Source organism: Ictalurus punctatus, chromosome 26 (genome assembly GCF_001660625.3).
Source record: "Ictalurus punctatus breed USDA103 chromosome 26, Coco_2.0, whole genome shotgun sequence".
In the NCBI taxonomy this organism is placed as follows: domain Eukaryota; kingdom Metazoa; phylum Chordata; class Actinopteri; order Siluriformes; family Ictaluridae; genus Ictalurus; species Ictalurus punctatus.
In genome coordinates, this window is record NC_030441.2 from 14,643,655 (window position 1) to 14,670,953 (window position 27,299).

At 40.1% G+C, this 27,299-nt stretch overlaps 1 protein-coding gene across 2 annotated transcripts; it reads right to left on the reverse strand.

Annotated features, from left to right (window-relative positions):
• Positions 1-779: 779 nt before the first annotated feature.
• ppp1r9alb (protein phosphatase 1 regulatory subunit 9A-like B) lies at positions 780-24,059 on the reverse strand. Of its 2 annotated transcripts, XM_017457435.3 has the most exons (19): positions 23,903-24,059; positions 21,335-23,411; positions 15,453-15,585; positions 14,822-14,942; positions 14,550-14,654; positions 13,822-14,089; positions 13,533-13,688; positions 12,943-12,996; positions 12,638-12,867; positions 10,870-10,966; positions 9,837-9,972; positions 9,339-9,496; positions 7,810-8,158; positions 6,875-6,932; positions 6,712-6,783; positions 6,361-6,574; positions 4,905-5,009; positions 2,525-2,713; positions 780-2,431 (listed from the first exon to the last, which is right to left on the reverse strand). In XM_017457435.3, the coding sequence occupies exons 2-19, from the start codon at positions 23,213-23,215 to the stop codon at positions 2,270-2,272; spliced, it is 4,488 nt and encodes a 1,495-aa protein (XP_017312924.1). In that variant the 5' UTR covers positions 23,216-23,411; positions 23,903-24,059; the 3' UTR covers positions 780-2,269. The 2 variants fall into 2 exon arrangements, with proteins under 2 accessions (XP_017312924.1, XP_017312926.1); XM_017457437.3 differs by lacking the exon at positions 4,905-5,009.
• Between the last annotated feature and the right edge of the window lie 3,240 nt (positions 24,060-27,299).

A 27,299-nucleotide genomic window follows, 5' to 3' on the forward strand; every position in this document is an offset into this window, starting at 1 on the left:
ACCCCCAGACTCTGTGAGCTACACAATCACAGATGCGTTACAATTATTGCCTAAGCAATCACAGGAAATCAGAGCCATAAATTCAGGCAAAAGGATTGTATGTTTTGATCACAGACAGTGGTGGAATTCTCTGACTGTAGGTAGAAAGGTCTAGATGAACAGCAGGGTGGCATTGCTGCTGCTACTGCTTTCTCCTGTGGTGTCTGTTCCTACTTTGACCTGTGGTCATGACTGGTACTGCTCTGACTTAAACAGTTTTTCTTCTTGCAATTTAAAACCATCCGAGACGTTTATGTTTTTCTCATCAGTCTGGGCCTTTTTTTCCCCTCTCCACTTTGTGCAAGTATCTGCACCAAACATCCTTTGAAAATTTTTGTTCAAGCAGGTCTCAAGATGATGATGTGAGTCAAATTTGGTGACGTATTTGTCGTATAGCTGTTGAACTCATCTCGACCCAGGGTATACAGGGCTGCTTGGCTTTTACATTTTGGACTCACGGTTCAAAAGTTATGACCATAAACGTACTTCCAAATTAAGCTCAAATTTGACCCGATGGTGGCGCTAGAGCCTTGGCAGCACTTGAACCAATTTGGTCTGAATGTTCCTTAGATCCTTCCCAATCAGCGTGCCAAATTTCACAACTTTTTACCAGACGGCATTATGGGCTGCCATAGACACCGTCGCCACCTTCGGTGCTTGGCCCCCTAATAAAAAAAACAGTACCATAAAAATGATTTTTCCCTGATTAAGTGTGAGAAAGAAACGGAATTAAACAGATCGGCAGTTCATGTAAAATACTTTTTATTTATTGTTACACAGTTAAAACCATCTGTGGCATAAAAGACATTGAAGACCTTTCTTCCTGACACAATTCCACTGACACCATTGCCTCATTATTTACAGCTGACGATAAAAATAAGCAGATTTTTTTTTTAAAAAAAGTAAAAAGACAAAGTGTATAGTAAGGGAGGTGATGTACATACTTAAAAGTGCGCACTCAATTTCCTCAGTAGGTTTGCTCAGCAAAGCACGCGTGTGTGTGTGTGTGTGTGTGTGTGTGTGTGTGTGTGTGTGTGCGCGCGCGTGCTTCGTAACGAAGACTTTTGCTACAGATTAATGTTAAAATCAGACACGATAAAATCCCTGTTTATGGCAGTTATGGACATTAAGACAGACCCAATAGAAGCAGTTTTACTTGGAAAATCTTTGTGAATGCCAGCCCTGATAGTAGTAGTTCTGTATGGAACACCTCAGTTACACTGCTGCCCTCCAGTGTGAATAAATAGGGACTGCCACTCTAGATTTTGTATATGTCCCAGCATCACTGGCTCAACATGGGTGCAGCTTAGGTTTCATTTGATCAGCCAACCAGAGATTTCACCGGACATGACATCATCATAATAGTTTAGCCTATGATAAGCATCTGGGGTACCCCAGGGCTCAATTTTAGGCCCAACCTGCATGTGCAAATATATTGGTTTTCTTTAGTATGTAGACACAATGGAGCTATAAACAAATGTAGCTTTTGATTTTAACTACCTAATGTTCTGTAATCTACCTAATGTTAACATTCTTGCTAGGAAACATGCCTCCTGGTTTTAATTACACAATATAATTCAGCTCCTTAGCTACTTAGCGTTTTTTTAACGTTAGCTAAAAGAAGTACCATTGTTGTAGTGCTAGCAAGCTTCGTTTGTGTTTTCCTACTATTATATTGTGTAATTATATGTAATATTTTATGCTAAGCATACAATCAAGTCAAGTGAGTGAGCAAACGGGACAATGGTGATGTCGTATACCTCGGTGTGTGATATGCTGAAAGGTAACGCGAGTCTCACGTTTGTTGACCGAGGAACACTTGTCACTTAGCCAAAATCAGGACATTATCAGTCAAGAGACTATGAGACTCTGCATGGGCAGTATAAACTTAAACAAATTCATTTAGGTGGAACACAAGAATCGATTCAAAACAGCAGCAGTGTAATTAAGATACCTTGTGTCTTAAGTCTGGAGGTGATGAATCAAGTCCTAAAATATAAAACTATGATTAAATATCATACAAAATATTTTTTACTTAACCAGAGGAACTGTTAAGTGCTAGAAGAATCTAAGTTACTTCCAATTGAGTGGGTTCCTATTCCCATCTTATCCAGTGACTTGCAGTGCATGCACACACACGCATGACGTACATGTCATCCTACTGGGAATGTCCGTGTTTCCCAGTTCGGGGGATTTTCCCTGAAGTGCAAAGTTTTTTGCCGATTTCGATTCAGCAGGCAGATTCAAGATTAGCAGGTTTACCACCGCCACTCAGCCGGACCTCCTTCTCCTTTTTTGCCCGTTGCTTCTCCAACCTTTCCTGTGTCTTCTTCATGTCTCTTAGCTTCCTCTTAATGGTGGAGCGATCTCTCTGACTCGACACCCCCAGCTCCTACAACAAAATCATTACACATTGTTGCACTTCATCTAACACTTGCTATGCCTGCACGTTAGAATGAAGAGAATATATTTAATGAATTCCCACCTTGAGTTTACTGCTGTCCAAAACAGCCAGACGTTTTCCGTCAACACCTTTTGCAGTAAACTCGGCTATGTACTGGTCCATGCTCATGCCCATCAACCAGAGACACACCTGCTGATTGGTCCACTCTGAAAGGGGGCGGTTCTGCCACAAGTGTTGCCTTGTGACAGGAGCAGGCTCATCATCGAGGGTCTGAATAAGAACACAGGTATGATAAGCCTTCACGTATACACAACTCATCTTGATTTGCATAAAGAATTTAGGACATGCTGTGGATATACAATGTTTAACCTACACCATTTTCACAAGTTTTTCAAGCTACAAGCCTGTGCTTATTACTAATGTCGCTGCCTTCATTTTTATTTGAAAAATCAGACTAACCCTAAAAGTTTAACAACCCTAAACCTAGGGATGAATAATCCCTAGTATTAGTTTTACACAATAACTGAAGTTCAGGAACACCAACAATCATATTAATAATAATATTTTTGCTTCTACATGGCAGAAATACTTTCAGAGGTCGACCGATAGTGGATTTTACCGTTACCGATAACTAAGTTGGGCAGTACCTATCGATATATCCATGAAAATGTAATGTACTTTTTAAATGAAATAATATATAAATATTAATATATATTAACTAAATAACGTAAATAAAATATATACCTTTAAACTGAACCAAAAAGTAACAGTCCAAACAACAAATAACAAAAAAAAGAGAGATCCAAAATGAAATAAAAAAAAAAAAAACACACACAAAAAAACCACTTCAAATAACACAACAAAATTTGTCAGTGATAGTTTTTATTTCGCCTCTAGAGGCCGCTCTCATACTGTATAACGACAGCAGACCCTTCTCAGCTGCTCCGCAAAGGACGAATTTTGCTGATAACCGATAGTTCCAGCGATCGGTTATTGGTGCCGATTGATCGGTCGACCTCTACTTACTAACAAATTGAGTTGGTTCTATTTCTCAAAATATAAACAAACTACCACTCTAATCTAAACCATCGCAACCCTGATCAGGCAGTTACTAAAGATGAAAGGAACGAATGCTGTAAATCCACTGTGCAGCCACTTGTATTCGTGTGAAAAAATGAACACATTATCTTTTCATTCTTGATAATGCGCTCATATTTGGTTACATCCATAATATGCCAGCCAAGATAACGTGGACACCACACACAGCTGAATATAAAGAGAATATTTTCTGGGGAAGAAAGTGGAAGTTATCGTTAATTGAAACGAATTACAGAGATAATGCAGGTATATTTAGACTTTTTGAATCCGAAGGCTAAAAACGTGTCAACATCACCATCTAAAGCTTGTGTGACTGATCTCATTTCCAACAATCTGTAGTTTGTTAACAAAACAGCAGACTGCGATCTTTTTAATAGCTGCATGGTATAGCGTGGCAGCAGATAGAAAATCTAAAATGTACTAACATATTCTTACAAAAGCCAGGGCAGTTCTGCAATAGCTCAGTTAACTGTGAGCTGTGTAAATACTGCAATCGTGTTACTGCAGTTCCATAAAAAAAAAAAATTATTGGGACAAGTCGAATCTAGAGCACAGTCAAGAATGAGGCCATAGAAAGCGCGAGCAAGAGTGAGGGAGCAAATAGACTGATACAAGGAAGATAGTAATCTGAACACTCCTTTCTGTACCTTACACCTTTCTGCCTGGGTGAAGCATTGAGTCACAATCAACATTTTACATACTAAACCCACAGAATGCTGACATTAAGAGAAATCGTAACCTTTCATATCATATTCAATGAGATTTGTACATGGAGACCATCCACCTGTGACTTACAGGAAACACTTCAGCAGGCTGATCTTAACAGAATAACGACTGCAGCGTTTATAGGTTACACAGGCAATCTTGCTCTTGTAAACTGGCAAGTTTACCACATGCAATATGGATGTTGTGTATAAAAGTAAATCAAGACAGTCCTCCGCCGTAAACAGGCCCTCAATATATATATATATATATATATATATATATATATATATATATATATATATATATATATATATATATATATATATATATATATATATATATATCAATCTTTGTCTTTCCACACACACACACATGAAGGCCTTCCACTTACAAGTCCAACACATGACCTTTACCATAAAACAGCAAGTCTTTCTGATAAATCAAGACTGTATAACCTTGACTCTCAACCTAGTCATGTCAGAAAGGGATAATTGACTGGCTCAATGCCTGGTATTTGGAGCTACTGGAGAACTACATATAAATATATAGACTAGCATTGAGGAGTGGGTTGAGCACCCCTGATCTGGGATACAAACAGCGACAGGTTATCCATAACTGACGATGCTGCAGCGACCGTGTGACCCCTGGGGTCGCTCACCTCGCAGGACGAGAAGACGGGCTTCTGGGAGTGTCCTCGTGTACGAGGTTCACTCAATAAAGACGCCAGGGCAGAGCGAGGACTGCTGGCATTCAAATCGAAGCTCTGCAGTGGCCAGGACAGGACACGGCAGGACAGGACACACACACACACACAAACGAACGTGTACAAACAAGAATAGAATAAAATATCTAATGAATTTGGCATGAACAAGCAAAGAACGGTTCACGTTTCCCCCCAAATTTAAGAATACTCTAACCTCAGAGTGCTGAATTTTTAGTTTTAGTAGAATGACAACGCGCCCTGTCCTAGGACACTAGGTGTAATTGTTAAAATTGGTACCAACTGTAACAGAGTGGCACTATTTCATAAGGTAACACTGCTACACATGCACAACGTTTGCGGTACATTCGTGGAGACCGTCTGTGGTGACTAAATGTACCAGAGGTTTCAACTATGCCTACTCCACATAACACACTAATATCCTCTATGACAAATGAGTGAGACGTGTTAGTTTGCTACACTGGGTCTATCGAAGGCGCTTATGATGCTCTGAAAATGATTTCATGCTGTACCAAATCTAAGGAGTGTGCGAGTTCAAAGAAGAGTTTAACAAAATGATTCACCAAATGAACAACTTAGCCATTAAATCAAGAGGCTATCTGACTGGAAACACTGTATACTCTAAAGCCATCATATCACTGAACATGAACAATTTGATTATATTAAATGCGTGAGGTAGTTGGTGAAGAATCTTAAACCTTAATCTTAAAAGTATGAGCAGATTGACAGTTCAGAGAAATGCATGAGAAGAGAGTGCGATGTGCGAGATGTCGTCCAGCAAGTCCTGCAAACTAGTGGTCTTTTTGTGAGCATCTTTTGTTCCTCGTTCCTGCAGAGAGCCACTTTTCTGCCATCACGCCTCAATTGATCATTTTTATGGTTGTTCTGCGTTCAATGTGCGCATTTTCAGGTAGCTAAGTCGCTCATTTTGCTCATTTTCTTTGTCTACTTTGGTTGTGTAGGACCTGCATGTTTGTGGGTGTGGCCAGTCACTGGGACAAGCTGTGATGTTTCACAAACAGGAAATGAATGTTCATCTGTCACATGATAAGGCTGGCTAAATGTTTACACATGCTGTAACATGAAAACCCCCCCCAAAAAAACCCAATAAGGTAGGTGTGCTGTCATAGGACCTGTTATTTATAAATCATTTCGTCAACTTATTACTATAGAAACAATAACGTATTTCAACAAGTGCATTAATCTAAACCTGTGATTTGAATTGCTCTACTGTCAGAGCTGCTGTTATAGAAAATCAGTTAATACCTTCCAACCAACCGAGAACCCAACAGCACTATGTAATGTTACACGAATGCCGGCTTACTGCAGGTGTTTTTGTGCACTTCACACACGCTAAATCAAAGCAGCCAATCCTGACTCGTCAATTTCTCACCTTATTCCTTCGTTCCGTTCCGTCCTCCGCGTGTCCTTCTGTAGGACTATGGGGGAGACTGCAGCTGGACAGCGACTGCTCTTTCGCTCGCTCCCTGTCTCTAGATCTCTCCCGGTCTCCGAACCAGGAAAAAGGCATGCAGGATGGGATGGAGGATACAGAGTCGGAGGGAGAGGCATTTCCGCTGGATTCGTCCACCAGCTCTCTGGAGCTCCTGCGTTTAGACACGAGAAATCAGCGCAAATAAAGTGGCACTAAATATTACTTAGTAAAGAGAAGCGGCAGATTTTATATGATATAGAGAAATAATGCAAAACAGGATTAAAACAGAGGAGGGGAAAAAAACGCTACCTGCTCCCTACCGAACCCCGCTGGGCCTCCTTTTCTTGCTTGCGGCCTTTCCCACCGGATTTGCGCAGACCACTAATGAAAAAAATCATTAAAAAAAATTAACACAATGAACATGTACTATATATTTACATATATATGGTGATTGAAAGATCTTGAGTGTTACCCAAAATCTGGAAATCTTCTCTTGGACATTCTTGACGTTGAGCTGTCACTCTCCTCATCTGTGAGAAAAGATTTATTTATCACGCAGTGTTCTCTTAACGCTCGTTTGGGTTGAGCTGGACTTTATACAAACACTAAAGGTGTCGATTTAACATTGGGAATTTTGTCATATAAAAAGAGCAATTTGATTATTTAGCTTATCCCACAGCGCTGTTGAGTTCTCGATTCTGATTGGTCAGGTAGTGTTGATTAAGTTTCTCTAACTGCAGCTTCGACCGGATTCCTGGCCGAAAGGCAAATCACATGTGATCGTTCTAATATGTTGTCGTATCTATAGCAACAGCTATTTCACAAAAGAACTGTACGACGGACGCTCCGCATAGTTTAAGTTTAATTATAAATGGGTTGAAAATTGTGTTATTTATGAAAGAATAATGTATAATCTTTGGCATGGCTTTTTCTGTAAGGAGTCATTTGTTTAACATTTATGGAAGGAGTCTCCAGTGTCAGTTCTTGTAAGTTTTCCACCACAAGAAAGTCTTCAGAAAAGAGGAGTTTGAACAGTGCTTTCTGGTTTCTCTGTAACATGAGCTTTTTTATTGGTCTTAAACTTCAAAAGAGAACTAATGCAATTGTTGATGAATTGCTGTGGTATAAGCAGAAAGAAAACACTTCAGGGTGTGCTGTTATAGGAAAATAAATCAACTTTGGTTTGGTAACATAATCCCACTTTGTGATGGAACACATCACAGCAGCATCTTGGTTTATTTCCTATTATAGCAGATCCTAAAGTGTTTTTGTTCTTCATTAAAACAAGCATCAGTGCTAATCTGCTTTCCTAAAATCACTGTAATATTACAATATACATCTCAAAGACAGTCCAAAAGTCAATAGGTTTACATGATCAAAAATGAATAGATTTAAGTGATGCTACACCTTTGCTCTTCCTGCTCTGGCTGCTCTCCTTCTTCTTGTACCTCTTGTTACGGAGGTTGTGGAGCAGGCCGGTGGATGACTGGCTGGACGTGGGAGAGTGAGGTGTAGACGAGTCTTTAGGAGGAGACAGGCTAGACCTTGTACTGCCTTCTCCATGAGGCAGAAGACCCTGAAGGGAGGGAGAGCTAGACAGATCACCTCCTCTTTCTCCTCCAGGCCTCGTCCTGCCTTGAAACTCACTCCTTTGCTCGTAGCCTGGTTGTGCACTGGGTACAGGTATGGTGAGGCTCTCCAAGTAGGATCGTCTCCGGTTAGTTTCAATATCGTTATCGTTTATACTCTCTTCTTGCTACGGAAAGAAATAAAGAATGAAATTTAACAGCCTTATATGTTTGAAATAATCACTGGAATTAAAGCACTGAAGTAATACTATGAAAGGCAACAATCAATATATTACAATACTATTAGATAGCATAATGTACTACAATACACTGTACTATAACAGACAACATTCAAAATACTATACTACAATGTCAACAGTCAAAATACAATACTATAACATAATGGAATACTATTCAACTATAATAGGCAACTATAAAAATAATATACTATAATAGGCAGCAATCAAAATACTATAATATACCATAATGTACTATAATGCTAAAAGATACTACAACAGACAACATTTAAAATACTATAATCTACAGTACTAGAATACTATTATACTACAATAGGCAACTGTCAAAATTCTATAATACTAAAACAGACAATAGTCAAAATACTATAATATACTATAACAGACAACATTTAAAATACTATAATATACTAGAATACTATTATACTATAATAGGCAACCATCGAAATACTATACTATAATATATTATAATAGGCAGCAAACAAAATACTATAATATTACACTATATTACAACAGACAACAATCTAAATACTGTTCTACACTAGAATACTATTATACTATAACAGGCAACTATCAAAATACTATAATACACCATAATGTACTATAATGCTATAAGATACTATAACAGTCATTTAAAATACTATAATCTACAGTACTAGAATACTATTATGCTACAATAGGCAACTGTCAAAATTCCATAATACTAAAACAGACAACAGTCAAAATACTATAATATACTATAATACTAAAACAGACAACAACCACAATACTATAATAAAAGCCAACAATGAAAATACTATAATAATATACCATACTATAACAGACAACAATGAAAATACTATAATAATATACCATACTATAACAGACAACAGTGAAAATACTAGAGATCCTATAATGTAGTATTATACACACTATAATAGTTTTGGGAAAAATCAATGCGATCTTCAAAGCAAACATATTTTTATAACGTGTGAGGAACCGATTTGCACGGAACACACATTCTGATATTAATCTAGCCGAACCTAAACACATTTGACTACAAGTGAGAGAATCCTAATACAAACTGCATTAAATGACCAGTTATAAACAGGCTCAGCGATATCCTGGAAGTCACCTGAGGTTGAATGGAGGACTGTGTGCTCTTAGCGGACTCTCGGAGTTTGTTTCGAGATGGCCTTTTGCGCTGGACTCCTTGGGCGAGCCTGGCTTTGGCCCTGTAAGCGCTGCAGTCAAGACGATCCGTCCGGGGCACCGCCTCTCCAAAGCCTGCATCTGAGGAGTGACACGTTACATTATGATCTGCTTATTATTGCTACAGCGGCCATTATTTGCAGTGCAAACTAGGAGCAAATTTGGGTTGTCAGCATAGCAAAGTATCAAGCCACTGAGATGGACACTCTGTAATATTTTATAGAGTACTTCGGCAAAAAAAGTACACAAAAACAAAAAACAAAAATCTCTAAGGTGTAGTAAGAGTTCGTAGTGCACTCTGTGAGCAAACCACACTACCATAACACAGTCTGTAATCCTGTTGATGCAAAAGGGTGAGGATGTTTTGGGCAAAGCTGCCTCATAAATGAGAATGTAAGACACGGTAATGGTTCTGCACTACCGTGGACGAGGCAGTCTGAAGCGTGTTCATTCCTATCTGAGGATCCCGAGGTGGGGCTGCTCTGCTGGCTCTCTACTGCAGGACTGCAGGACTCCTCAGGCTGATCCGAACTCACTCGACCTTCCAAAACAGCAACCTGAGGACCAATAGAGAGACAAAATGTAAACATCATCCATCTATTTTCCATACCGCTTATCCTACACAGGGTTGTAGGGAGCCTGGAGCCTATCCCAGGGAACTCTGGGCAAAAGGCGGGGGTACACCCTGGACGGGGTGCCAACATATCACAGGGCACAATCGCAATGGGTTCACACATTGGACAATTTGGAAAAAGAGGATGCCTCATCCACCAACAAGTCTAACCCTTCTAGCTACAAATCTCTATGCCTGAAATACCCTGAAAATATACTTCAAACAGCAAGGACGCTATTGAAGAAAAACGGACACATTTCAACCATCTGACCTTGCTGTGAGCTTGACCTTGTTCGAATCAAATCCAAAATCCAATCAGTTCATCTGCTTGTTACAATGATAATTCCATATAAAGCCTACAAACATTCATTCGTGAGATATTACACTAACGAATATCTCGGATGTTCGCATGCACGGACAACCTGAAAACAGAACGCTTCGACAACCTAGTGGTGGAGGTATGAGTAAGAAACCAAGAAGCAGAACGTCCTCTGTTCTGAAGACTTACCTGTGGCAGAAATGCTAATATATTAGAAGAAGTGCATTACCACAACCACTGTCAGAGCTGCTGCTATAGAAAATTAACCAACATGACCAATCAGCTTTCAGCTGATTCAACAATGCTGTGGTATAAATTCTTACATGACCACTCACACTGCACAACAATGATGCTAAGTCACAAAATTTCACAATTATTAAAATGTTGCAGACAAATATTAATCCTAGTCCTTAGAAACGCTGTAATTTAAAATCACAAATTAGCATCATATCATCTAGTGATGGCTCTCTGTCTATATTATACCCGAGGCTTAGCACACTTCCACACTAATCTCAGATTTACCTGTTCATGAAGCTTTCTCAGAGTCTTCTTATAATCCCTCTCTCTTTCCTCTAGAAGTCTCTTCAAATCCTCCTCTCTCTTCATAAACTCAGCCTCCCTGCAAATGGAGCACAATTAAACTCGCTCGCACTCAAATCAATTAATTATTCAAGGCCTTTTCCACTCTTTTAGACTTTAGAAGCTACCCAAAGGCCTCTTCAGATCCAAAAGGCTAGTGAGCTGAAACAAGCAAAACAGAGTTTCGCTTCAATCTCAATGATAATGGAAGAGGAAAATCTTTAAATAATAAATACCACTATAATGAAAGAAATATCTTGTGACTTCTGGCACGATGAGAAGAAATGCCACTTTAGAAGAAATGTTCTATGTAAATAAAAAAAACTGTTCAATCAAAAAAAAAAAAATTGAATTCTGCTAACAATGTCAATAGCTGTAAGTGTTATGAAAATCGAACGCTAATTAGCTTGTGAGTGTTAACTTGTATTTCTGAGAGTTTTAGTTACATTTATAAAGCACAGGCTACTTGCAAAAGTAAAAAGCTATACTATTTGCACCTAATTTAACCATTGCTGATATTAACCCTGCAGCAGTCATTACCTAAACTCTAGGAGGTTAGGCTTGATATCAACTCTTTCTAGTGGCCTTGGCTTCTAGTATACACAATATACTAGCCTACTATTAGAGAGCTTGCTAACAAATCTGTTTCACTGTTATAATTATACTACAGTTAGCCTAATAGCTAGCTTGTTGGCAACACTGACTGCTGATTTACTCTATATCAATGCCTAAAGTTAGAAATATTGCTAGCAACCTTGACTACTTATATAATAGCTATACAAAATAAATTTATATAATAGTCAGCCCCAAGATACCAATTTGTTGGGCCAATGTTTGGTTCAAGTGATAGCCCAATATAATGTCTGTTTGGCCAAAAGGGCCAATAGATTTTTAGCTACGTTTAAATCTGCCTTGCCAACGTTGACCCAGTGTTATTTTGTCTGCTGGGTGAATTTTAAATCCACCTTTGTAATGCTGACCCAATGTCATTTTGTTTGTTGAGTCAACTGTAAATCTTTGCCCACATTGGTCCAATGTAATTTTGGCTGTTGGGCCACCTTTAAATCCATCTTGCCAATAATGGTCCAACCATTTGATAAGACTTTCAACTATGTTTAAATCCACTTTGCCAATGCTGATACAATATTTAAAATTTTGGTCTGGTAGCAAACCAAGATTGGGCCAGTGGTGTATAGGGATGACCAACAAAACAGATGATGGGCCTAGGTATGGGGATCTTCAGGATCTTCTGAAGATCCCCATCTGGATCCCCATCTGGATCTTCAGGATTTGCTTAATTAGGAGTAGCATTAACTAGCTAATTGGCAAACATGACTAGCTAGTAAATGTAGATGGTTATAATAAGTTATAAAAAGTTCAACAATATTATCTAAGCTAAATACTGGCAACATTAGTGCACTGCTGTATTTAGTTAGATGGCTGCCTTAGCTAATGTTACTAAATAAGGACAATAGTCATTTCAGAGTGCTATTCTGTTTGGCCAATGCTATTTTCACCCAGGTGCAAAGAGACTCTGTCCATTTTATTTTAAATACCAAATAGTATAAAAGCCACCAATTAGCATGGAAAATTTAGATCCTGTAGAAATCACTTGACTATTCTACATAGTGCAACCATTACAAGAATGGTCCAGTGTACAATGTCAGGGTGCCATTACTTTATTATATTTGAACATAAGTGTATGCAGTACCGGTCCTTGTGCTGTTGTAGTAGTGTGTTGGTTTTGTCGTATTTGACCTGCAGCGACTCGTGCTGGCTCTGAGCCTCGCTGAGTCGCTGGTTGATGGTCTTGCAGAGAGCCTGAGCATCAAGCCAGTATTTCTCCAACTTCTCTATTCTCTCTCTGCTCTCGTTCACACTCTTCTCCAGAGATGTGCCTCGAGCCTCCCAGGCTAAGCGCTCGGCATCACACACTCGCAGCTACAGAAACACGTACAGACACAGTGTTTTGCAGCTACAGATGAACACAGAGGGCATGGCAGAGATTCTGCTTACCTTTTCCTTCATCTGCTTCAGCTCCAGCATAGTTGTGTTGTGCTTCATTTGGAGCTGTAAGAGAGATAGATTTAGCATAGAGAGTATTAAAGAAAGCTTACATTGGAAGTCATGCATTAGCCAAGGGGAATTACTTTCAACCCTATTGTTATTTTTATTGTTATTACATTCTTAGACATATTAATTTTGGTACTAATGCCAATAAATTTGTTCATATAAATCAAATGCACACAATTGTCCCCACTCACCAAATTCATCCCAAACATGTTTCCTGTGCAAAGTTAGCTTTTTTTATTGCTTTGCGCTGAAGGCACAAGACAACTGTTGCTAACAAGTAAAGGAAAGGAATGATTACCAGTTTAGCATAGCGCATAAATGCTAATTTTCTCCAGTATGTATTGTTCAGTATGAATATCAGGTTTAGTTAGGTTTGAAATGGCATTGTAGTTATTGCAGTAGGAAGTTAGCTGAAGCTAGCCATTTTTAAGCTTATAAGAAAACTTCTTTTGACTTAAATGTTAATGACCTCACATTTAACACAGTAAGAGTTTAATCTCAGCATCCAATTATACAATTTTCCTGCATAATACCTCTTTGAATGTTTGGTCCAGCTCGGTGTAATTAATGTCCTCTGGAATAACGATGCCTTGATTCTTCAGATGTGCAAACACTTCCTGAGCCAAATCGAAGGTTGTGTCGTCTTCTTTCTCCTCCTCCTTCTTCTCTTCCACTTGAGTCTCTCCATCCTGTATTATGGCACCAAACAATGCAAACGAATCAGATACTGCTGAAAAGATCTAATGTAAACGAGTCATCAAACAAGCCCATCATTTATGGCGATGCCTCTTGCCCTATCAATCATTACTGTCTCTCTCTTACCTCCTTCATAGTGTTCTTGTTCGTTTCTCCTGCTAGTAGCTGGTCTTCTAGCTTGACGTGATCATGTTCCTGTAGGATGTGACTTGTTTGGTCTTCAGGCTGAGCTTCTTGAGGTTGGGGGATATCTTCTCCACTGTCTGCTTCCTGGTCGTCAGTGTCGTCATCTTGTTGGACCTGTTTTTGTGGGCTCTTTTCTTGCTCCAGAGTTTCACTGATTAATCGAGCTACTTCACTCTCGACCCCTGGCTTTTCTCGGCCAATCAGAAACCTGCATTTGGACACAGAGAGCTGAAACTCCAGTTTTGGCCAGTTGAGTTTTTCTACCTGTAATGTATACATATATTTCACCAAAACAATGTGGAAAAGCTCTTATTTTATTTGACTTTTAATAGTACAAGACTAAAACTAGTCTATCTACCAGTTCCTGGCGTGCTCTAGGTTCTCTGTCCCTTTATCGGTAGCAGTAAAGGCACATAGAAGAGATAAGTGTAATAAATCATTAACTGATCTCCCTGTCTCAGTGTGCACTATCAGTGAACAAACACAACCACGCCCTACGATCTATGACCACTAAAACCAGACACTACAGTTAAGAGGTCACAATAAAAAGGCACTGATGAATAATGAAGCTCTGACGATAAATGGACCTCCCCATGAATTCCTTAACAGTAAATGATTGATTCATTATGTATTTTTGAGCTCAGTCATGTTTATATGCGTGTTCTTACTTCACGAGTCCTTTGGTGTTCTTCAGTACAGTGGCAGCGAACAGTTGGGTGACTCCTACGAGGCTGATCCCATCCACCTCCACGATCTGATCGTTGACTCTAATACTGGAAAAAATGATTGACTTATCATATTTAATTTAGTCTCAAAATGATCAATAAATTAAAAGCTGGGCAATATATATGAATTAGCAGCTAGTAGGAATTGGCCCGCAATATTTCCCTAACACATTATTAGCATTGTTGCATAGAAACTTAAGACTTGGGTTAGGTACCGGCCATCACGCTGAGCTGCTCCTTTCTCGGTGATGGTTTTGACAAAGATGCCGAGTTTCTCCAGACCTTGATCGGCTCCTACGCCCATTCCTATTATACTGATCCCCAGACCTTCATCTCCTGTTCCAACAAACCAATACACACAGGATAGCTACACTGAAGAGAATACAATTCTGTGCATAACTATGTTTCAGAAAATTAAGGTTAACAAATATATAATGGAAAGTATATAATATACAATACAAACAATAAGCCAATACATGTAGAAAAAAACAAAAAAACAAAACAAAACCAGTGCACATATGGAAGAATGATTATATACTCAAGTGCCAAGATCCAAAAGATGATGAAAATATCCATCCCATAATGATCACTGGAAGTGAAATCTCATTCACAGTAGAGATTGGGATAAAATGGGGTTCGCTCTCTTAAATGCATTTTTTTCTCCACTTAAGAATTTCTGTGGTCTAGTCCATAACTGGAATTCCAGATGATCACCTATTTTCAAAGAAGGTTATTTCCCTGCACCTGATAAATCTAATTTCCCATGATACCCAAAACAGACAGTAGTGACCAAACCAAGCCCGGCTTTTCACTCACCAAGTTACAAGGTGTTTTTTCATACCTTACCTTTCTGAATTTCCACTGGGAAGACGTCCATTTTCTCCACCCTCTTCTCCAGCTCGTACTCGGCTGAAGCGGATACGGGGTCAACCTCTTCATTTCTGCGATCGTATTCATCATTGGAATATGTACTGAACACCTGCGGAGCGAACGTGCGCACACACACACACACACAGAGCGTTATTTGAATCCCATAATGATTAAGTCAGACAATGACAGTTCAATGTGACCCAAATTAGTTTTTGATTAACAAATGATTAATCTAGACCAGGGGTTCTCAAACGTTTTATAGCCAGGAGTCCTTTTAACTGTTTAAAAATTTTTTTTTTTTTTTTTTTAAAGATCATGGACCCTTTCAATACTGATTATTTCTAAGCATAACTTTGATAACAGGGCTGTGGTTTCCACCACTGTAACCACAAACCCCCAAGCTCCTCGGATTAGAGGCTGACCAAATGATTGGTTTTGCTGATTAATCTGCATTGAGAAGCGGTTCCTGGAACGATCGGTTATTGAAATCCACACCGATATTTTTTCCTAGTTGCGTCTGTTGTGGAGCGGCTGAGAAGGGTCCGCTTTCATTATAGAGTACGAGAAGGGCCTCTAGCGAAATAAAAACTCACTGACTGATTTTGTTGTGTTATTTGAAGTGTTTTTGATTAATTTTGGATGTCTCACTTGTTTATTATTTATATTTATTTGGGGTGTTCTTTTTTTTTATTTTTTTAGTTTGAATGTATATTTTATTTACTGTAATATATATTCATATTTGTTTCATTAAAAAAAAACTACAGTACAGTTTCATGGCACAGTCAGTACATTTCATTTTTGTAATAAAGTTCTACAATATTTTACTGTGTGTGTTGTGTTTTCATTCAATATTCATTTTAAAAACTCTGTTAATTAATCAGTACTTGGCAGGTACTACTCAATTGGATTTTATTGGATTTTATTAGTGGATTTTATTAATACCAATGTCTATCGTTTGACCTCGACCCCAGGCCCAACTTTAAGGAGCACAGATATAGAGAAATCCTTCCGGAAACAAAAAGGAAACCCCAACTGCCATTTTAGCCTCGGAATTTAGTATTTACTATAAGCATGTTTGACTGAACGGCTCTATTAAACATAGGCCTAGGTATGTTTAATTTGGCAGACTAAAGCAGATCAGATAGTGAGTGTGTGTGTGTGTGTGTGTGTGTGTGTGTGTGTGTGTGTGTGTGTGTGTGTGCGCACACTCCTCATGCAAGCAACAATCTTTGCCTGCAAGGAACTAATAAAGGAAACACACTGACTACAAATCAGTTACCAGTCCAGAGTGGCACAACCAGGCCACTCCCTTTTTTCTCTTTCTCCTTAGTCTCTTACAGTAAGTCAAGCCCATTATTATTGCCATCCTGACTGTAATCCATATAAAACAATACACTGGGTGGAAAGATTGAACTGCCAAAACTATAGCGAAACGTACACAGTCAAGGCTCCACAGCCATGATCAGGAATGTGATCACAGTGTGCATTTAAAACCCAAACCTGAAACATTACGTTTTGTCATTTCTATTTAATAACCGTAGTGAGAAATATGGACTTTCTATGAAAATGCTTTGATTTGACAGAATTTCACTGCTGTTAAAATAATTCACTTACTAATTGTCTCAAAACTTTGATAAGGTACATTTGAGGTCACTGTAAAGTTTAGGCCTTGTTGAGCTGTTAATAAAGATTACAGTAACCACTTTTTATTCATACTACAGAGTGTCCCAAAAGTCTCCATACAGTGTTTACCAGCACCACGTCGGTCGTGCCTTCGTCAGTGGATGTTTGTGGACGTCCACTTCTCAGTTGGTCCTCAACACTTCCAGTCTTTTTGAATTTGTTAATAAGTTTGGGAACAGTGTCGTGTGTGATGTGCTCGCCATGTTTCCTGTTAAAGTTCATCGCAACCTTGCGACAGCTTCCCGATCCAGCCAAGAGAATGATTTCAACACATTAGACTAAGTATGAACATTTTTGAAGACATTTTTGCTGAAACGTGTTACTTTCCCATATGTAAGGAGGCTTTTGGGACACATTGTAGTTTTGCTAGCTGGACCATCACAACAATGCCTCGTATCTCAAAACGGCACTTTCTCCAAACAGACCCAAACATTATAACGTCACAATCTGCATTTTTTTTTCCAACCCTGTCTTATGCATAACATTTTCTGTTTCTCTTTCTGTTTAAGTCCTTCTGGTTGTCATGGAGTAACCGTGCACCTTTGAACAATGTCCTTTCTTCAGCAGTCATGCACAGAGGAGTCTCTCTTTCCATCTGCATGTCTCTTTTCCCAAACAAAGGGCACAGTTTATTCTTAGAAACAAGCAAGGATGAGATTTATAACTGCACAACTAGATGAGAGTGAGAAACCACACAGGAGTGAGCGCAGTAATCAGGTCACACATTAGGCGTGGATTCCACAGCGGGTTTTTTTTTTTTTTTTAAGAAGGAACTGCCGTGTCTCAGGCTCTGGATTCAGCTTGCTAATAAGCATAGCAAGACTCGAGGTGAAACTAGTCGAGGGTGAAATCTCTCCTACACCACAGCAGCACAGAAAGCAGCCTGATTTAGCCCCACCTGCTAGTGCCAGACATCTTGACTTCTCACTCTAGCAACTGAGACACACTCAGAGTGTGTGTGTGTGTGTGTGTATATATATATATATATATATATATATATATATATATATATATATATATATATATATAAATATAATGTATTTGGTTGCTTATGTAATCTTACAATACAAAATGTGAGAGGGGTATTTTCGTGGAAATATTTTACATAACAGGACTTGGACAGTAAATAATGGTGCTGAAAGTCTAATGAGCACGAAAAACTGTTTACGCGTACAGAATAGTTACGAGGGCATCGGAGAAACCTGTTTTTAGCTCAAGATGAAAGAGAAAAAAAAAGCTTGACACTCTGTCATTCAAGACAGGCAGCTCAACAAACATCCTGATCTAACCTGTCTTACACTGATACATATCAGAGGATAATCCAAATTTACACACTACACCAGGAAAAGAACAAGAAGAGGAAACTGAAGTGTGTGCCATAGACGACAAGACAAGGCAAAATGGAAGATGTCTGCTAGAATAAATATCGCAATTAAATGAAGGAAATTTAAAAACACTAAATCCATAAGAGGAAAAAAAAAATGGTACAATATTATGGAAATGTTTTATCTACTAAAGAAAATACTAACCCCTTTTTTTGTTCCTAAAACACCTTTTAAATGTAAAATTAACATTAGTTACAACCAGTTAACACACTTAACACACACTCACACACACACTACAGTCCATGTGCATTAACATAGAAATCAGACAGACTATCTGACTCAGACACACACAGAGACAGACACACACACACACACACACACACACACACACACACACACACACACACACACACACACACACAGACACAGACACACAGAGGGGTCTTTCTTTCCTAAACAGGATCTGTGCCTTTCAAGTATTCCACTTTCTAGTAGTCCAACAGAGTCATGTGACCTTGTAAACAATACACTTCCTATGTGATGCCAACCAATCCTTATCCCCCCCAGGATGTCCCTGCTTTGGCATCTGGACGACTGCATGACCTTGCAAAAACATACATACAAATCAACAGAGGAAAATTAATATTGCGAAAAGGACTGAAAGTCAACATCTGGAGAGTTAGCACTTATTGCTAAGGCGAAACCTGTAGTTACATTGCTTAATAGAAATTGATGTGAAGCAAGCCATTGTGTACAACTGCAAATATTCCTGAACTGCCCTGAGGGAATATGACTTTTGGGTGTCCAATCTAATCCAGAAAGGACCGTTGTGGGTGCGAGTTCTCATTCTAACCAAGCACAAACCTCACCCGAGTCTATTGAAAGCTAAGCTCAACTGATTAAACAGGTGGAATCAGGTGTGGCTCCTGCTTGATCAGAATGAAAACCTGCAGCCACAACGGCCCTTTGCGGATAAGGTTGGACACCCCGGTTTAGGCAGTCAGAGTCGATTCCTGAAGACAATGAATGCTGCAGAAATGAGCGTTTTCACCTCTTCTGGTACAGCAAAACTTGGTACTTAGCTGAGTCAGTTGTCTTAAATGAGGTAGAATGGTAAAGTACAAAGTGCCATGGGCTGTATTTTAGACCAGGATCTCTCAACACAAGTCCTGGGAAAGCAGTACCGTGAATGATTTGCAGTTTTTGTAGCTTCCATATCATGCTATGTTCTCTAGGAAGTGAGAAGTCGGACTTTAGTTGCATTTAGTTGAGCTTTAGTTGAATACAACATAAGGCAAGCATAATGGGGGTGGATGGTAGGGATAAATTCCAGGGCCCTCAGACGAAATTTAATTTTTCAGTGCGATTAACCTACCATGTCATCCCTGCCCCTAACACATCTGATCCCATGTTGGGAGTCACAATATGCTTATCTGTTGGGTTGTTCCATGAGTCCCACTGGATCTCAGTGGTCTAGTCCTCAGGCACAACTCTATCTCTAAGCAGGGAAAACGGAGTGCTGGAATTGGAAGTCGTTTAAACCATGTAGCAACTATAACAGACAGCATTAGTAATGCTATTAAGATAAGATCTCCTGTAAATATCCTATGTGAACCCACTGTGGTATTTGTAACAACAGAGGCAGGGCAAGTCAAAGTCAATTTTAAGTAATAAAGATTTGCAATCAAATGGCAAAATCGTTGGTAATGGTCTGGGAAATGGTCTGCACTTACATAGCGCTTTTAACCTTAGCGGTTCCAAAGCGCTTTACACTGATTCTCATTCACACACACACACACACACACACACCCCAATGGTAGCAGAGCTGCATTATAAGGCGCTAGCTTGCCATCAGGAGCAACTTGGGGTTCAGTGTCTTGCCCAAGGACACTTCGGCACGTGGAGTCATGTGGGCCGGGAATCGAACCACCAAGCCTACGATAGTGGACAACCCTACCTGATCCACAGTCACCCAAGCTCGTTGGTGAAGCATTACTGCTCTTACCATTAAAATGATCTGGAAACAGTTTTCCTCATAGGCCCGATCATTTATAAATAATAATAACAGTTTAAGGAACCTATTCACAAGATATATCAATATGGGATCATATTGATACACTGAACATGGGATCACTTTTTGATGTCTCAGCCCATCAGCATTACTGCTCCAAGAACTTTTACTTTTCTACACCCTCAGAACATGAGCTCAAATAGATGGGATTAACCTTCATCGACCATTTGGTTACCACCTGTGAAAAAGTTTTTGCCAATTTCAACCCTTATTTCAGGTCAAGCTAAGAGCTTGACTCACAGAAATAAACCATACCCAAGGCTATTTCTCGTTCTTCCTCCAAGTCTCTTTTTCCGCGATAACTGTCAGAGGCAAAAAATGACATGCCTGAATTAATGCAAGCTCAAACAGGACCTTCATTCAAAAAGTGGATTGTTTCCTCACACTTGAGTGCACTATTTACTGATCCAGAATCAGATCTTCTAATGTACACAGTACTATTGAAAACCTGCTCTTTGGTTGCCACTATTGCACAACATGTAGGTACTCAAAACACTTTTACCAGCATGTGAGATCTTGTTTAAAAATGTAGAGGAAGGATAAACAGAGATAAACACACAAAGAAAACTTTCCAACACAAGGATGTGCCGGGACTGACCAATATACAAAAGCAGACCTTTAGAAAGTGCTGTCAAGGTATTTTGGTTAATGCTAGTAAGCTAGGACAGAGGTATTGTATAGGTATTCCACAAAATGTCTACTTTACACAGAGTGCACCTATTGTTATTGCCAAGCAGTGCTTATAGAGGCATGAAAATACAAGGTTAAGTTAGCCATACCTTGATGGGAGCAGTGGAGAATCTGATCTTCCTCCTTGGGCTGAGGTCTTCTTCATCAGAGAGGCCTGAAAGCTCTTCATATTCCTGGAAGTGGTCAGAGTCTGGTCCAGTGTGCTGTCCCTTTTGCTGATAGTGTAACTTATTTTCCCGGTCATCCACAAAAGCAGCATTCTCAATCCCACATATTAAAGGTCTCTTCCCAGCAGAGTCCTCGTTCACTTGCTGTTGCCTCTCTTCCACAGACACTTCAACATCATGTTCATCATCCTCTTCGTCTAATCCCTCTTTCACCACATCACTATCATCTTCCACATTCTCCTCGGTTTCCCTCTGCTCATCCTGCATGCCGCTTTCCTCCTCTTCCTTCAAGTCGTGTTTGGCTTTCATCTCACTGTCTGGACATGGTTCCTCTTGCACTTGCTCTCCCTGATCTTGTCCTGCCTTCACCTCCTTGTCTTCCTCTTCCTCCTTCTGCTCCTCTTTGTGCATACTTTTACCCTCAGCCAATTTTTCCTGCCTTTCCTGATCCTTGTTTTCTATAAACATTGCTCCGTCCATCCCCTCCTTCTTTTTCTCCTCCCCTATCCTAAAATCCCTCCCTGATTTATCTTCATGATATATGATTTGGACCTCCTTCTCTGAAGGAAGGTCTGTGGGAGGTTGCTCGCTCTTTACTTCCTCAAAAACGTCATCCACATTGCGGTCTTCCTCATTGCTCTCACCCTCTGATGATTCATTATGGACCACCACTAACTCAGCTCGGACCGTAGACAGACTCGGGGAGCCAAACACCCCCTTGTGTTGCTTCTCTTTGGAGACATCCGATTCCAAACATTCATTTCCATCCGCTGAAGGACTGCCAGAACCACTGCTCAGAGACAAACGATGACGCTTCTCGCTTTTAAAAAGAATAGTTGGTTCTGTTGAGACAACAGAAACTGAAGTTTCATTAGCATTGTCCACTGTAGTGTTCGTGCAATGGCTACTCCAGTGAGGGCTTTCTTCTGCGCACACTCCATTCACTGGTGTAGGCGAATACTGGGACTCATTTTTTGAAGTTAAGTTTGCATCTGCCTGGCCAAAAGGGCTGTCAGGCCACAGGGAGTATGATGTGGGAGAACTGTCACTTTCTGGTGACAAAGGTGGACCTGAATGCTCACTGTTTGGGGACGATGGTGGTTGGGAATGACCACTTGGACTTTGGGAACGCGTTGAGACAGATGGGCCAGACAAGGACTCATTGTCACTGTCTAACATGAAGCTCTCCAGTCTCCTGGATATAGGTCCTGCATTCTTCATCATCACTGCATGCTTATGCTGTGGTGTCTCACGCTCAGTCCTTCCTCTGTCCTTGCCTTGAATTTGGTCTGTCTTTTCTGTCAGCTTCTTCACACACCTGCCTTCCTCTGAAACGCTACGCACAGAAGATCGGCTGACAGATCTACCGGGCGCACCTTTGTCTGTTGGTAGTCCACTCTCAAAGAGCTTTCTAGTCTCTGAAAACTTCTCAGCCAGTGCCACTTTGTCAAATGAAATATTCTCTGATTTTCGTACCACGTCCGAGGTGCCCGATTCCACGCTGGAGGCACTTCCCATGCTAGACCTGTACGAAGAGGAGCTTAGTTGCAATTTAGTCGTTCCAGGTTTGGTTTGGTTTGTGCTGTCCTGAGGCTGTTGGGCATCCATTTGAAGAAAGATGTTTTTGATTTCATTCACCCGGCTCCCTGACGGTCTGCCTCGCGCCTCGCTACCTCCAAAGGAGTAAAGGACGGATGGGCCCTCGAAAGAGCATTTGATGGAGTGGAAGTCTGATTTGTATGCATTTCTGTGAGGAGAGGCACTCCGTAGCACTCGGTCGCTTTTGGATTCACTTTTGAGCATTTTCAAACTGTGAATCAAATCGAACAAAGAGGCCGGGGATATAAACGGATACGAGCTAGATGCGGGCTAAAAATCAGCCTGTAGTTTTCATGTGCTTTTTGCTGGCATGTTCTACACAGCCTTAAACAGGACTGGTCTAGTTTTTTAGTTGCAGGGGGTTCTTGAAGACTACCACATAGCACTGAGGTGCTCTTACCTAAAGAAAAGCAAACATCAATTAATGATAGGTCATTAAAACCTCATTTTCAAGACATACCGTGAGATGAGATCAGTTAAGGTTCATTCACTTCAACTGAATGTCTTAGTTCTTCAACCACTGCGACCTGATTGACTCTCATTAGCGTATTTAAAGTATTATAGAGCTATTAATTGGTTAATAAGATGGTTAATGGTAAATATTATATATGTATTTATTTATTTATTTTTACCTAGGCATGGTTTATAGCAGTCAAAACAGGTACAAACAACAAAACTTATTCAAAGTAACATTTTGTCACATGACTCTTCAGAAATCTCTCGCTTTAGTAAACAAATACAATACGGCTCGTGGTTGTTTTTAAAAGTAGTGGGACACCTAGTGCTGAGCTCGTGCTGTCTTTTTAATTCTGACAAGGATTCATTATAAAATCGACCGCGACAGCGCACTTTAGATCACGGACAGTGACAATAAAACTCGATCAAACTCACCATAACTCCATGCATACCAGCAAAAAGGAACTGACAAAATGATCCACATTGACGAGCGACCAGACCAAACTTGTCACACCCTTCAGCGCCTCGCCGCCTGCAGCCTTCGCTCTGTGAGCGGCTCGCGAGCAAAGCAAACCATATCCTCGAGTGCGCGCTCCCGCTGGAGCGGGTTTATCGGGAGCGCGCAAGCGTGTGCGCGTAGGAAGGCAGCGGCGCGGACGGGGAGAAAATAAATTCCCGGGAAAGCCGTGGGAGAGATTCTTAATTTTCCTACTAGCTCCACCAACATAACTGGTACACAATTAGTAGTAGATGACTGTAGTAAGATTTTCTGAAAGCAACAGATGACAGAAAGCATTTAATATGGCTAAAAATACTTCAAATGGAAAGTTTGAAAAAGCCAGATTTGTAACGCAATTGTTTAATGCAGTGGTTTTCAAAGTGGGGGCCGCCAGGGGGCGCCCGGGGGGCCTCAACAATTTGGTGTGAAAAATAAATTCTCACTCTCTCTCTCTCTCTCTCTCTCTCACACACACACACACACACACACACACACACACACACACAATCAATTCCTAATGTAATGTGATGTAAAGATGTAAGATGTAATTATTAATAAAACGGGGGATGTATTTAGAAATCTGTATTTTTAATGTGTTTTAAAGACATCTTGCAAAAGGGGGGCCTTGGTCAAATGTTAATGCCATTTGGGCAGCCTTGCCCTGGAAAAGTTTGGGAACCCCTGGTTTAATGCGTTTGATTGTGCCTCGATTGTTTTTGACTGTATAAAGCTTGAGTCTAGCACTCTAAAGGGAAATTCGGTTTGTTTTGGAACCCTTAAAAGGTTCTACAGTGCTGTGAAAAAGGATTCGATTTCTTCTGGTTTTGTGTATATCTCAAACTAAATCGTTTTAGAGCTTCAAATGAAATACAACATAAAACAAAGGCAACCTGAGTAAACACAAGATGAGAAGAGAATTTGTACAGCATGTCCCAATTCGTAGTATATTGAAACGAGTATCCCAAAGGTACCCGGATGGTCTACTCCTTCCATTCTTCCATCTTCTATAGCGCTTATCCTTCCTTCAGGGTCACGGGGAACCTGGAGTCTATCCCAGGGAGCATCGGGCACAAGGCGGGGTACACCCTGGACAGGGTGCCAGTCCATCGCAGGGCACAATCACATACACACCCACACACCCATTCATACACTACGGACACTTTGAACATGCCAATCAGCCTACCATGCACGTCTTTGGACTGGGGGAGGAAACCGGAGTACCCGGATTAAACCCCCGCAGCACGGGGAGAACATGCAAACTCCACACACACAGGGCCACAGTAGGAATCGACCCCCACACCCTGGAGGTGTGAGGCGAACGTGCGAAACACTAAGCCACCGTGTGCCCTCGGATGGTCTACTGTTTCTGGTAAATTTTCGAAGTGTGGATCCGTGGACACTTTTTCAGCTAATATTGCCCTTGCGTGAGGGAGGAGGACCTTTGTGTCCGTTTGCTTGGCCAAATTCAAGGACGCATTTTAGAGAGGTGTAAATGAACTGTGGAAAAAGAAATCAATGAAATAGTAAATTCAGTTATATAGTATAAATTATGTAAGGAATATTGAATGAAGAAAAGCTGAAATGCAACGAGGAGTTTGTTTAACATTCTCTTCTGTTACATGACGTGTAGTATGTCCCGGTACTTGCATACTCTTTTAATCCACACTCAAAAGTATCCACTTTTTTTATTCCCAAAAAGAGTACATACTTTTAATATATAGTATAAGTAAGCCAACTGGGACGTAGGGATAGAGAACATGCACAGACGTTCCACATAGACAGTAACCCGAGCTCAGGGACCGTGAAGAGCTCTACAAGGAAATGTTTCAGACAATGAAGAATTCTTTATGGCAGTAGAACCCTTAACCACACAAATCACTCTTTTGTCCATATTGTAAATTAAACAATTTGATACCTTAACATCATGTAGTGTTTGTTATCTATATGGAGTTGGGACTTGAGATTTGTTGAGTGTCTAAAAGTTCGAGCTTTCTAAAGAGGTCATACTTGGGAGCTTTTGTAAAAGCCTGTTCTCTATATTTTGACGTAGAGCCACTAAAGTTAGCCCTTCAACTAGTGCATTCTTTACCTTTCCTTTATTTCTGTGAAGCAAAGCAGTAAAACAGGCTCACTTTAATGACTGTACAGTGTCAGAGGAGTCTGTGCCATTATTTGTGGGTTATTTGTGAAATGTTTGGTTCCCAAAAGGGCCTCATGAGATTGGGACTGTCACGTGAAATAAGTACAATCTTCTCTTGAGCCACTCTTCCAAAGCAGAACTGACATGGAGGAGCTTTTGTCTTTCTGATACACATTTAGGTCATGGCTGACGAGAGGAGATGAGAGGATTAATAAGTAGTGGGGATGTCGGAAGTGTGCTTTAGCTGCTGTCTGACATTCCCTTTTTTTTTCCTGTTCTTTTCTTTTCTTTTTTTAGATTTTCAATGGAGTTATGAGGCTATTGTAGCTAAAAAAAAAAAAAAAAGTAATGGAAGTCAGTTTTAGCCCCAAAAAATATCTGCAGCAAACCATGTCCTGTTCTTCAGAGTGGGACTTGAAAAAAAAGAAACATATAGCCAAACACTGTGCAGTTCTGGGGACAGCCATCTAAGAAAACTGGAATTCTTTTTTTCTCTCAGCACAATTAGTTAGCATTTCACCTCGTAGACCACACCGTCAAAACCAACCATGGAATTATTCCACCTTGATGAATGCGGACTATTGACCATCACACCCATATAGGCCATTCCAAATCCAAGGGCATTAACACAGAGTTGTGCCCCACCACCCATTTGCTGTTTTAAAAACCTCCATTCTTCTGGTAAGGTTTTCCACTAAATTTTGGAGCGTGACTTTAGGAATTTGTACTCATTCAGACACAAGAGCATTAGTGAGATCAGGAACTAATGTCACGTGAGGAGGCCTGGTGTGCAATCAGTGCTCCAATTCATCCCAAAGGTGTTCAGTGGGTTTGATGTCAGGGCTTTCTTTCTTTCTTTCTGCTAACCTTTCTTCCACTCCAACTTTGTGGCAACAGTTTGGGGAAGAACCACATATGGGTGTGAAGATCAGGTGTTCCCATACTTTTAGCCATATAGTCTAGGTTAACAATGTAATCTGAAGAAAGTATTCAAAGATTTATGCTTATATTTAAGAAAAACACATGGTGTGAAATAGACTTCTTCGTTACTCTACAGGGCAAAACTACAAAAGCAAATGCTGGACAGTAATTTTGTAACAAAAACATAATAAATTAGTAATAGATTTTGGTGTAGCTGAAGCGTATGCTAACCTTTCCGTGGCTCATGCCTTGCAGTGAACTTTAAGTATGTT

Excerpts from the sequence above, each read along its gene's own strand:
- ppp1r9alb (XM_017457435.3), bottom strand. The coding sequence starts at position 23,215 with ATGCTCAAAAGTGAATCCAAAAGCGACCGAGTGCTACGGAGTGCCTCT. Across the intron at positions 9,973-10,869 it reads TGAGAAAGCTTCATGAACAG|GTTGCTGTTTTGGAAGGTCG; the intron begins GTAAATCTGAGA and ends ATTGGTCCTCAG. Across the intron at positions 2,714-4,904 it reads CCGTCTTCTCGTCCTGCGAG|ACCCTCGATGATGAGCCTGC; the intron begins GTGAGCGACCCC and ends GTTCTTATTCAG.